Genomic DNA, 13761 nt, shown 5'->3' with positions numbered 1-13761 from the left:
CTCTCATCTTTACTCAGTATAAATTGATCAACCAGAAAAGAAAATTTTTTTTTCATATAATGATTACTACTTTTTTTTTTTTTTTCTTCTTTTTTTCTTCATTAATGATCTTTTAAGTAATTCAGGTGGTACTTAATATCTTATGAAATTAGCATTAACAAATCAAAGAGCTTATTTCATTAAGAGTTCGTCCAATTAAAACTTGAATTGACTTGAATTATCTAGAAAAACGTTTTCGTATCTATTTTATAGGAGCAGTCCTTAAAATATGATCCCAGCTTTAAAACCATCGCTATTAGAGGTCGCCCCTAAGTTTACTTAGGTCTTTTGGCTGATCCATGAAATGGTGATGACCTGATGTCTGGTACATTTTTACTCTTTTTTTTTTTCTTTTGTTTAAGCAATTGTTACTGTATTTAAAATCCATATTATTAAAGCTATACGTATACATAAAGAGTATTGAAAAAAAAAAAAAAATTAGAATTGAATAATAATATATTACATTTGGCTACGATAAATAATTTTCAGCTAATCTTCCTCTTCTTAAACGATCTCTTCTCATTTGTTCTTCATGAGGAGAAAGTAAATCATTCTTGATGATTTTATTAGCTAATTGACATCCTTCATGGGTATTGAGGTCAATTCTTTTGGCCCATTGCAAATTCTTATACATCCCTGAATCTGTAAAATCAATGATAAGGTTTTGTTTATAAACCGATGATCTTCCCAGTTCATCATGCTCATCATCTTCAGATTCAGATTCATCATATTCATCATCCAAATCAACAGAAAAGTCAGTACAATTATCATATATCCCGTATACTTTTAATTCTGATCTTCTTCTAGTTAATAATTTGGACAAGAAGGTTTCAATCATATTACGATTCAACCAAATCATCGATGATAAATTGATGTAATTCAAATTTCCTGAAACTTCGGCATTGATAACAGCAGGCATGTTGAATGAATCAAAACTAATAACTCTCTTACCATGGTTTTTGATAATGGAAGTTAGAATTTCTTCTTCATGAACACGTTTCAAATATGCATTATTGATGGATTTTAGATTCAAATCAGAAAGGTATACTTTACCATCTCCTTTGTTTAAGTAGGAGATATCAGCCACGGTTGGCGGTAATGGGGGCAATAAACTGTTGTATTTTCTGATTGGTTTAGAAAATGTGGTAATTGAATAAACGGAAGAGGCTGCCGAGGTGGTTGAATGGTTGGATTTATATAAATTATCCAAATAATTGTTGTTACTTTCAAATCTTAAAATACTCGATTGACCACCATTGATGGAATAAACATCATCATTCTCGGTAACTCTCATGATTTTATCAACTTTATGGATCAAATCCTTTGGATAGTTGTTCATCAAATCAAAATTTTGATACTTGTAAACTGTGGATCTTGATATTTCATAATCAGTGGAAAGGGACAAATTACCCAAATTCAAACTAACTAAATTTGGACATAAATTAATCAAATGTAAAATATAACCAATAGGTAAATCCTTAGTAGTAGAATAATTGATCAAAAATTTATTAATCATTGGATGAGGAGCATAATTTCTTGTCCAATTATTAATTGAAGTTTGAGAATCCAATTGAAGAAATTGCAATTTTGGGGCCTTTCTTGATGTGCTTGATGATGGACTTCCACTGTATGATCTACTTCTCTTTCTTGATTTAAAGTACTTGAATGGTTTGGTGAACTTTTTAGATGATGATGAGGAAGATTTGGTAGAATTAGACGACTTTGTGGAGTTAATCAGGTATTGCGAATTTGAAGCTACTTTAGTTAATGACGTAGTAGGAGCAGCATGAACGGTATACAAAGGGTTATTCTTAAACTTCCAATCTCTCCAACCAGCATAAATTTTACCACTTGGAAACAGATCAATTTTTTCCGAATTATTATCTGGATTGATTTCATCATGATCCAATTGATCCATAACAGCACCAGGACGTGGTCGTGGACGTTGATCAATTTGGTTGTTATGGATATTTTGTTGCTGTTGCTGTTGTTGTTGTTGCTGCTCTTCTTCATCTTCATCATAACTTGGTTTGATTCCAGACAAGTCGATTGATCTGACATATTGACCAACGTCTGAATTTAATCTCAAATACGAAATGAATTGAGCAAATCTATAAGTTGAAACAAACAGCAATTCTTCATAATAATAAGGTTTACTCAAGAAGTAAAACAATTTACAAGTAAACATACAACTTTTATAATCCAACTTATCATCAACCAAATAGAAAATATAATCAAGAATTTCAATAGGGAGATTTTTGATGTTTAATTCTGTTGGGAATAATGGTTGCTGATAAGTGTTTAACCAGTTTAAGCAAGTGTTATTGTTTGCAGTGGAACCTCCATTCACACTAATACTCGACGGTGAATTAGGTTGTTCTTGTTGGTGGAGCAAAGTAGTAGTGGTGGTAGTAGAACTTGATGAACCTGGTGGTGTTGATTGGTTATTTGAAGAACCCAATAAATTTGAGTTACTGATTCTTAAACTGATAGAACGAGAAACATCACTTAAAAGTGATTTATATTTCATTTTAAAAGGTTGAGGTTCCTTTTTCTTTTGATAAATCTTCCTTAACAGTTTCAAATCATTTTGAGATAACGGGATCAATGAATGAGTTTGATAATCATATCTTGCAGTAGGATTCAATAATGACCGATAAGGAGGTAGATAACTATGATAGTCAATGGAATCTGTTGTTAACATCAGATAAGTTGATGACTGAATATAAAATCAGAATATATAACAAGTGATGAACTAAGTTGCTATTGTCAATAATAATAAAAAAGCACAATTTGTATGAAGGGTAAAAAAAATTTTTAAAGCAAAGAAAGATCAATGAGTTTATATATTTGTAAATATGAATATGCAAGGTAGAGTAAAAAAAAAGATATGGTGTAAAGTAGTGTGCCAAGAGAGAAAAAAGACAAAAAAGACAAAATTATTTAAAATAGGGGAAATGATGGCTGTATCCTGCGGATTATGTAATCATCTGGTTAGGGGAAAGTCGTGTGGATTAATCGCAGGGCGGGGCAAATAAAAAAAAAAATTAAAAATTAAAATTATTCAAATTGTGGGTGAAAAGTAATTGAGATCTATTGTTTGAGTAGCCCCACGCCATTGACTACTATCAAACTACTTATCCAAGAGATTATTAATTATCATGATCAACATTCTTTTATAATATTTCCTTTTATCTGGAGGATATTTCTTGATTGGTGGGTTTATTTTCAACTCCAACTCATCTCTTAAACAGTCTGTTTGAATTTCAAGATGACATTTTCTTTTTTTTTTTTTTTTTTTTTGCTCCAGGTATTAATCACGAGATGGAAAAAGGAATTTGAAACAGCAAGTGTACTCACATTACAGACAGAAATAGGAGAAACAGTAGAGAAAGCCACGTAAATTTATGCATTGTTCAATAGTTACGAAAGTAACAAAAACAACTCAGACATTTTTTTTCAAAAAAAAAAAATGTAGTGTAACAATTTGTGTATTTTCTTTACTTCCAATTCATTCTATCCCATGCTCAGTGTCTCTCCGAGAAAAGCTATCTATTCCTCGAGAAAACCTTTTGTTTGTTACATTTCGGATCAAGAAGGAGGCTTGCATTATCCTATTTGCAATTGATGTCCATTTTCTTTTCTTTTTCTACTTTTTCTAGTAATTTCTTGTAACCTAATACCTCTCTTTTGATGGCAGAAAACGTACTTTTTTTTCAAAAAAAAAAAACTCATCCCTTGAACCAATGGAATCAACGGATATTGCAGAAATTAAATTAGCAATATCAACGCAATATTATTTCAACAATTATCTTAGTAATATTACCAACCTTTCTTTCCTTTTATTCCTATTTCCCCCTAAGTTCTATCCCCTTTTGTCTCATTTGTCAACTTTTTTTTTTTGTCAATTAGGCTTTGATTTCCAAGCTTCGGAAAAACTAGTTTTTCCATTTGAAATAATTTTAGTGCATACATGAAGGATTTTTGATCATGAATATCTTTAATAAATAAATTTCATTTCATTTCATCTCGCCTACATGCATGGTTGGAATCGTGTTTAATTTATGCCCTACATTTATTGCCTGATCTCTTCCCCCATATTTTATTCTTACGGCACGAACCCCCCGCCCCCTCATCCCCGGACAGGTGAATGAAAAAAAATATTAGTTTGATGGTTTTTTTTTTATCTAAAAGTCTACGTAATTCACCTGGCCAAGAATCTGGTGTTAATATTTTTTGTATATCTTATCATCCATTTCTCCTTGATTTACAAAAAAAAATAAAATCTCTCATTATGTAATGTTAATGACAAGGCATACACCATGATTTCTATTATTAAATTTCACATACTGGAATAGGCTCAATGCTCATAATGAACGTTGAAAAAGAAAATAGGAGAAGTGTGTCCGAAAGAGTATAATTATCTATCAATCTCTCGGTGCAAATCTACCTAACTTGTTTATAAACGTTGGTTTGACTTCGAATTATCCAGTCGGAAGTTCTGGGAGGAAATTCAAAAAGAACTAAAATATATATGAAAAGGAGATGTTCATCCCCTATACAAGAGTCTCGATGATAAATTTCTTGAGAAAGAAAGAAAGAAAAAAAAAAGAAACATTCCAGGTAATGCTGATAATTTGAGTAGGATTAACCGGGTCTATTCTATTGGAGTGTCTCTCTTGATTTATGCTCTAGAATCTATTTGTATTATTAAGACTACAAAGTAGTACACTGAAACACACAGCACAATTTTTGGGAGAAATTTTGATTTTCTTGTAAAAATTGTTTGTATACTGGAAGAAATTTTTTTTATTTAATTTTAAATAGCTAAAAACGTGTCCATATATCACATGAAGAACAGTCAAGAGAAAACATAAAGGATCTCAAATAAATGATAACCTAAATTACGATTCTATTAGATTGTCTCATCAACCATCAGAAATATTGGCCAATCGGAGATTATCTATACTAATAGGTCATTCATTTACTTTAAATTGAATCTTGAGCCAGAGTAGCTGCAAAATTTTTTTTTTGGACACGGATAGTCAAAGGCTTAGAAAATGAAAAAAAAAACCACATGCTATAATGATCAAGTAGTGTTTGGAAATTTGCAACAATTTCCCCGTCCATAAATCCAATACATTTAACCAAAATAAATCCAACAACTACAAAACAAGATCCAACATCATCCATATACTTCATAATATGTTTATAGTATTCAAAGGGGTATTTGAATTTATAAAACTAACATTACTCATAGTACTTACAGTGTAGAACGATATACAATATAAAAACTGTATACCTTTTATTTAATTTTAGTTAATCTTTACTTTAAAATACATTTCATAGGGATCGCAAAATAACCTTAATCATAAACTAACATAGATACTTGATACAAGCTATATGAAAAAAAAAAATATTTACTTTTAAATCTAAGTTAGTAATGACATCATACATTTCTAACTTGCCTTCAAAGTTATTTGCAAATATCCTGATTCTATCATTGCTCCTAATAATTTACATAGTTATTACTATTCTCAAATGGTGGCTAAATGTACTTTACCAACGTCATGTTATTAACTACATCAATAACATCCGATAGTACCTAATTTTTTCTTTTTTGCATTATATGTAATAATCTAACTTTCTCTCCGCATCTCCATCATAAGGGATGATGTTTATCTTTCCATTAAGTTAATCCACTCTTAGATTATGTGTCTTTTCGGGTTATATTGCTTCACCTTAATCTCTGAACCACATTTCATGTATAAATGCTTTTTTTCTTCTCTTTTCTTTTCATTCTTTGGTTATCAAATGCATGGTTTACAAATCGAATACTGGGTATAAACTATGGTAAAGTTTAACTTAATTGTAAAACACCCAGCAAATACTTAACCCGATATGTATAAATCCTTAATGGAGTTAAAAAAGTAGCGTAGTATATTATCAATATCAATAAGGCTGTAGTTGTGGAGGTGAGTATAAATATAGCTTAACAATATCTAACATTTATATAAAGCAAAACTAAAAGTTAATAGTTTAATATAAGATATATATATATATGTAAATGAAAATACGTAATTTTACATACTCAAATATCACGATATTTTGATAATTCTTTCTGTTGATAAGTGGAGAATAATCAATAATTGAAGAGTGAAGATTTTTACACATGAATTTTTTTTTTTGAAACAACTCTATTGAACTCTTTTTGTTGTTATGTATCATAAGTAGTAATCTGTAGATTTATCTCCTCATATTTTGGATAAATTCATTTATTCCAAAACAAGGAATAAAAGAAAAGAAAGAAATATCCTTTTTTTGTTTATTTCAGGTTTAGAAAATACATGTTGGAGCCACAGTGATAAAAGTAAGATTTTGTTCAATTGATGATTCTCCACAAAGATCTTCCTGTCAATCAATAGATCTTATACTATGACAAGTGCTCTAAACCATTTAGAAAAAATAAGTTGGATTTATGAATATATATATATCGTATATAAGATTTTAAACGTTACGGATAATTTACTGGAGATTATGATCCATTAAATCATGAAGTAGTATAAATTGTAAGTATATCGTATATCTATACCTAATAACACAATTGATGATGTATTTTTTTAATTTTAAAATTGGTTCAAATAGTATAAAGTTTCACATGGCTTGAGAAGAAAGGCGAAGGAACCGGGGGGGGGGGGGAGCAGGGTGAGGTGCTTGATTTATTTGATTTTATAATTTGAAGGTTAAAATTCCATTCCCGATATATTTAAGAATCTAGATTCATTGGGGGCATATTTTGGTATTACAAATATTGAATATATATATATAAAAGACAGTCATTTAAGATTAAATTGTAAAACTTTAAATAATTCTTACCAAAAATAAAAGAAGATAATAATACACCATATTCAATTTGATGTTTTATAAAGTTTAGACAAGAATTCATCAAGAATAAGAAACGATAAATTATCCATACACATAAACATAAACATAAACAAAACTAGGGACAATCAAACCATAAAATTAAAAGACAAACCAACATCAAACTTAACCATGAAGGAGAAGAAGAAGAAGATGATGATGAACCATAAAAAAAAAAGGTTTACCAAAATTTTGAGTTGATCTGATTATAAATGAAGTGGTTTGTAATTTAATAGAATATAGATCAATATACTCATCAAATTATAAATTCCTATCACGGTTAACTGTAGAAAACGTTATATAATCTTTTTGAAAAGACTGTATTAACAATCATCCTAGTTAGATTACCACTAATCAACTAGATTCTCTTTTATTTTATTTTAAATCGGGATAAAATATTAACCACCAATCAGTAAAGCAATTGCTATAAAGATGAAAAAAATAACAATGACAATGTAGTCATTGATTTGTAACTATTATTGTTCAATTGCTATTATCTATAAAACTTCCACCCTGGATTGCCCGTTTAGCATGATCATTTCAATGCGTTAACAACCAATCAATTAATTTTGATCATGATCATGATATTCTTCGTCACCATCACAAAATAAAAGAAACCATTTGATTATAAGAATCACTATCTCATGAGAAGTCCTTTCAATAAGTAAGCTTTTTTATTTTTACATTTTTGAATTGAGCCTTGAGTTTTATTTTACTAAATTTGGAATTAAAGTTAGTAAGAAAGAGAAATTTTAAGAAAAAAAAAAACTAAAACTAAAGCTAAAACTAAAACTAAAATTAAAACTAAAGCTAAAACTAAAGCTAAAAATCAAAACAACAAAAGCAAGTAAACTCTATTCATGAATAACTTTAATCACGTCTGGATTGAATATGTATCATTCAAAAGAGCAAATAATGTAACATAGCCATCATAACTCACACCACAAATTAGAAAAAAAAAAAAAAAAGAAAAACCTCGAGACATTTAATCGGATATACAAAAAGAATAACTCCTTTGTATCAAGATTGTTGTTTTATCGGGGAGGAGGGGGAGGGGGAAGACAGGCAACTTTATCGGAGTTATTAAAGTATATGCTAGAAATGTTAGTTTCTAAAATTTATAGTTACTGGGCTTTGTTGTACTGTGGTGTCGTCTTTAACTAATATTTTATATGATTTAAAACCGAGTTGAAAAAAAGAGAGAAAATAAAAAATACAAAAAATATAATAAACAAAGAAGAATCGGTGACAAAACTGATTTACTATTGATTGGTTAATTAGTTGATTAAAATAGTTGCAAAATAATTTTTTTCTCTCTTACGTAATACGAATTGTCATTTTTGTGATTGGAGAGGGCGACGTGCGCAACTCAAAAATATTTCCAATGGAACCAAGTAACCAACGGATAAACTGTTGACTTTAAACCAAAATTTTATGGAATAAACTACGAAGAGAAGGATTAATAATAATAATAATAATAATAAGACGGAAAAAAAAAGTTGAAACTAGTCAGGGGGCAACTAATCACCTAAAGTATAGGAAAATTCAAAATATAAAATACAAAATTCAAAAAAAAAAATTGTAATTACATTTACGTAATGTACCTTATCGATTAAACCGTAATTGGAGAATGTATGTTTGTATATATTTGAAATATGCACTATTACATGATGGATTCAAACTAGATTGTTATCAAATAATAATCAACGATGATGATCATGTCAAAAATACAAATGAGCCTAGTAAAAGAAATAAATAAATAATATAACTTATCATAACCAAGAGGAATGATAATAATACCATTGGGTCATTACAGTTTACTTCTTACAAACAGTAAAAAACTTTATCAACTTTGTTCATTCTTTTATGGTTATGTTTTGGGGGGTGTATTAAGAAGTTAAATCTTGAAACCTTGATACAAAGTCAAACTTTAATAACGAAATGTTATGAAACACTCACGATAAAACTACTCAAACCCAACAAGATAATTTTTGCTTGCTTCTTTCTTGAAGAAAATATAACATTCATTCTGAAGGTAACACTTCGAAGCAATTAGATCAGTTTAGTTTTTTTTTTTTAACCTTTCAACTTTTTATGCATCTATCATAATATTTAAATGTATAGTTTTCTGGGTATGAAAAGACCATTAACCTAAGAAGAGTAATGTTAAAATGAACAAAGAAACTTAATAAAGACTTTATTTGTTATTAGATATAATAATAATAATAAAAAATTCATTAGAAGTAAATGAAAAGAAACAGAATATATGTTCTCATGATGTCAGGTATTTGTGTTACTTATTTAGTTTGGGTTTCATAACCTGGAATATTCGGTTAGGTATTTAAAAACAAAGTTGATCTATTACTAAAGAGAAAGAAAGACCATCCTGAATAATTGGTTAAAATACCCGAACGACTATCGTTGAAATTAGAAAGAAAACGGAAAACTAACTTTCTTTTTTTAGTTTATATTTTTTGAAGAACAAATATCAATCGTATTAGAATAGTTTGTTGATTGTTTTTATTCTCACTTATGTAAAACAAAGTGTAAACTTAATATATGAATAAACAAAGCATATATTTATTGAAAAGTCCGCTGGTGTGGAGGAGTAAATGAGATGTCGTGATACTTTTGTGGGAGTCTCTGGAGGGGGAGAAGGAGGGGACAATTATGGTTGTTGTTACTCTGTATAACATTGGAGGCAAATAGGACGAAACACAGAGAGAGAGAAACATATAGAGATAGTGATATTTCCAAAACCTTAAAGATCGAAAGAGAAATCTTCTGCGGAAAAGAGGATGTGATACTAAATAAAAGAAATTAATATGTAAAACAAAAAAAGAAAAACAGCTGATTCTTTCTTTTGTACAATATATCATCATCGTGAACTGATAACAATAAAGTGGAGGCACTTGACACGATGTTAAAACGATTCAATTTTATTTGGTATCATCAATTATCAACATTTCTGTCTCGTATCTAGTGATCTGTCTTACTTGTACCTAGTCACAATTATATTTGTTTTTGTTTCAGTTTTCAGTTTTTAGTTTTCTTTTTTATTTTTTCATGCATGTTGATTAGAGGAAAGTGCAGAACTAAAAAGAGGAGTAGCAAGAATAAGCAATGGCTGAAGGAGAAAGAACTCAAGTTAAAAAGGGAAGGGAAGGGGAGAGAGAGGTTTAGATGAATTAAAAGTCAATAATTATTAATTCTTAAAACTCTATTTCCTTTCTGTCTATATGTATAATGCCCCTTTTCTTATTCTATTTAAAACATTGAGGATTTTGTTATTAAGCTTATTAAAAGTAATGCTCATCATGATGATATTGATGTGTATGCAAATATAGTTTATGGTTACATGGTAGTTGTAAACAAGGTTTCTAATGCAAATTGTATAAATAAAATTATGATTTTGCGTATATAGTTAAATATAAGGGACACGTTAATCAAGATACTTACCCACAAACCAGATACCAACTATAAACTAAAAGTATAACTCGTAGATAAATGATGAGCATATGTATTATATACCAACATCAACACAACTGTACTAACACCAGTGATAAGTGTGCTTATCACATATATTGATAACAGATATTTGTATTACGTAATTTGCAGTTTTAAATGTCAAATAATATTTATTACTAATAATAATAATAATAATAATAATGGCTTGTAGTGTAACTGTGTCGGAATATTTATTTTTTTTTGGTGGTGTTTCCAATTGAATGGAGAAATATTTTTCAATGCATACATTACATTAGACACATAAAGCAATGTATGTTGGTTAATTGTTACATTTGATTGGGAGTTAATGTAACAAATGAACCGAATTATTCTATAGAACCAGCCAGTGGTTAATGCATGACCAGGGTTTAAATTACTGGGTCTTGGTTCATGTAATTATTGCAAATAATACTACTACTAATAATAATAATATCCCCTGTCAGCAGTAAAGTTGACTTTCACGTGATATATTCTTAATTAAAATGATCAACGATCAAAATAGAAATCTGAGACAAATTGTCACAGCTATGATTTAACAGCAGTGGATCATAATCTGATTTATTTATTTATTTACATGCACATATTCTTATAATGAATGTATGCAGTAGAGATAATTAAAATGTTGTTGTACACGCGCAATAAACACTAACATGTTGGGATTCAAAAGGATGAGGATTGCTTCTACATAGCTTCTATCATACAAAATACAATTCATGGAAGGAATTACAAAGGGCTTGTTTTTATTTTTAAGCAGTCTTTATTCGTTTATTATCTCGTACTTGAATATGAAAAGGAAAGGAAAAATAAAAAATGTGCATATCTCTTCGTGTTCCTCCGTCCTAAAGGAATTTAATATCCACTTTAATTATCAAACCTGTCAAATTCAACTGGTGATTATAACCGACACAGGAATAGTGATTTGGAAACTGAAAAGTTACCGAAATAGTTTTTATGACACTTGTAAACAGACCAGTCATGGGAGGGGGAGGTAGAGGAGAGAGAGAAGGATGGTAATTATCTCTCAATTTCTCTGCCTTCAAATAGTTGGCACGGCTAATTTTAGCAAGTAGTCTAGACTATTTGATACCAGAAGCTGACATCATTAACAGTTTCTGTAATTTATAATACTTTAATTACTAATGTAATATGTGATTATTAATGTATTTTATTCCAGTGCAAATGTTACATACTGGTTCCATTGAAGTATGGTCTGCCTATCTTTATGTTATGCAACGGTATAAATCCGGCTATACTGACGCCTATACATATGAAATCAACACCACTGCCTCGTGGTCTGAGTAACATATTGACTTCGTTGAACATATGTCCATTACTGTACAGTCAGAAATGAAATCCAGCCAATAAAAAAAAATTGGTTGTCTGTAAACGGAAGTAAATATCCGTAATTTTTGTTTCAAGAATGCTAAAAATCCACATATTACACAAAGCCATTCATGACACAAGCTGCAACTACACTTAAATAAGTTTTATAAAAATAATATTTGCGCACATTGCACAAAACCATGATATGGTACAAAACCTAAAAAGAATTATAAGAAAAGCTTAAATGGAATAAAAAAAATATAAGCCTTGATACATACATACTTTACACATTATGCACACCCCGACTAAAAGTCTATCTTCTTACTTCTTGCAATACAACAACAACGACCTACAATACTTGTCTTTTGTTTTAGTCAGTTGGTTTGCAAAATAAGAAGAAAAAATACAGAATAGCTTATATACACTCTAATATGATTTTGCTCTCCTCTCACTCTCTCTCACTCTCTCACCGTAGTGACAAAAATTTCTTGCTGCTGTATAAAGTCAATCACATTTGTCCTCAGATTAAAGAAAAAATTTATTTTGCTGCCATTTGGTTTTGCTTTTATTTTGCTTCTGTTTCTTTTCATATATTTACAACCAATCCTTTATCCAACTGTCAAGCAACGATTCATCACACACCTATCATCAGGCATAGGATCATCAACAAATCTATTTACTGCTTGCTTCAACCACCTGTCCTTCTATACAACATAGAAATAATAGTTCATATTCACTAACTGATACTCAAGTAGACCTATCAGTTTCCTAAATCGACACAACACTTTCTTCTTTTATTCATCTGTACCTTTACGTTCTGAACTGTTTCTTGGTGTTTGCGACAAACTTATCGTAACTCCAACAACAACATCAATAACAATAACAACATTTGAAATCACAATTACAAATCAAACACAACTACAGCAAAGTCAGATCATTTGCATCCATTAGACGCCTCAGACATTCCAGATTCAAGGCGCATTCCCTACAGAACATTTCCTCATACAGACTAATTAACTACACTGACAAATCATAATTCTTTTGTTGTGTACATATTGAATCTAAGGCAACAAACGATTTCAACTACTATTACTACTACTACTACATTAGTTGTTCCCTGTTTTTGGCCTTCTATTAGTGTTTTTATTAAACAAAAAAAAATCATTTTGGTTCTGCTTGGACAAAAACGAAAACCCTTGCAGCATACATATTCTTTGTTTGAGTCGAATTATTTTTTCCTTTCCTTCCAGAGCACAGTATTTTATTTTTCTTTGTTTCTTTATTATTCCCTTTCAAATTCGTCTTCCTTTTTTTCAATCATAATATTGTGGGCAGACAACTTGAACGATAATTCAAAGAATAATAATCGACAATTACATTATTAAGTATTTATCCGAGTAGGGCAACCAAATCTACAACAATTGAATTTCGTTTCTAAAAGTTTCCTCAATTTTGTTTTTCTTTTTGTAAGAAAAAGAAACAAAGGAGAAAAGAACCTGCTCCTTACCTGCATATCTTTAGATTGGAAATTTTTGTGCAAGATTCCCACAGATCATACATATATTTATATTGAAACATTTCCGAGATTCTAATTTTTCCTTTTTTTTTTTTAATTCGGTACCTTCATTTGCTTCCATTTCCTTTCTTTTTGAATAAAAAAAAAATTGAATTTGGGTTTCCCTTTATTATTATTATTATTAGTATTACTTTGTCCTTCGACTATTCCTGCAAGATTGTAATATTACATCCTTTGTACCTTTACAATTTAATTTAAGTAATTTTTTTTTTGGAAAGGCAATTGTTTTCTTTTTCTTTTCATTATATTTTTTTTTGGAAGAATTAAATTAAAATATCCACAATAAAAAGGAAACAAGCAAGAAAAAAAATATATATATATTTTTTAGGATAATTGTTTCTCCTGGTCAATTATTTGTTTTATTTGGGATTATATTAGTCAAGTATTTACCTAAC

The 13761-nt window shown here is 29.5% G+C and overlaps 1 protein-coding gene across 1 annotated transcript; it reads right to left on the bottom strand. All coding sequences in view use genetic code 12, as the record gives it.

Moving 5' to 3' along the window:
• Positions 1 to 508: 508 nt before the first annotated feature.
• On the bottom strand, positions 509 to 2743 carry CTRG_03346 (uncharacterized protein; the record flags this gene model as incomplete). The annotated part of the gene is made up of 1 exon (XM_002549003.1): positions 509 to 2743. The coding sequence occupies one exon, from the start codon at positions 2741 to 2743 to the stop codon at positions 509 to 511; it is 2235 nt and encodes a 744-aa protein (XP_002549049.1).
• Positions 2744 to 13761: the final 11018 nt, after the last annotated feature.

The sequence above is a fragment of the Candida tropicalis genome, assembly GCF_000006335.3.
Source record: "Candida tropicalis MYA-3404 genomic scaffold supercont3.4, whole genome shotgun sequence".
In the NCBI taxonomy this organism is placed as follows: Eukaryota; Fungi; Ascomycota; class Pichiomycetes; order Serinales; family Debaryomycetaceae; genus Candida; species Candida tropicalis.
This window is presented reverse-complemented; position numbering and strand designations above follow the sequence as displayed.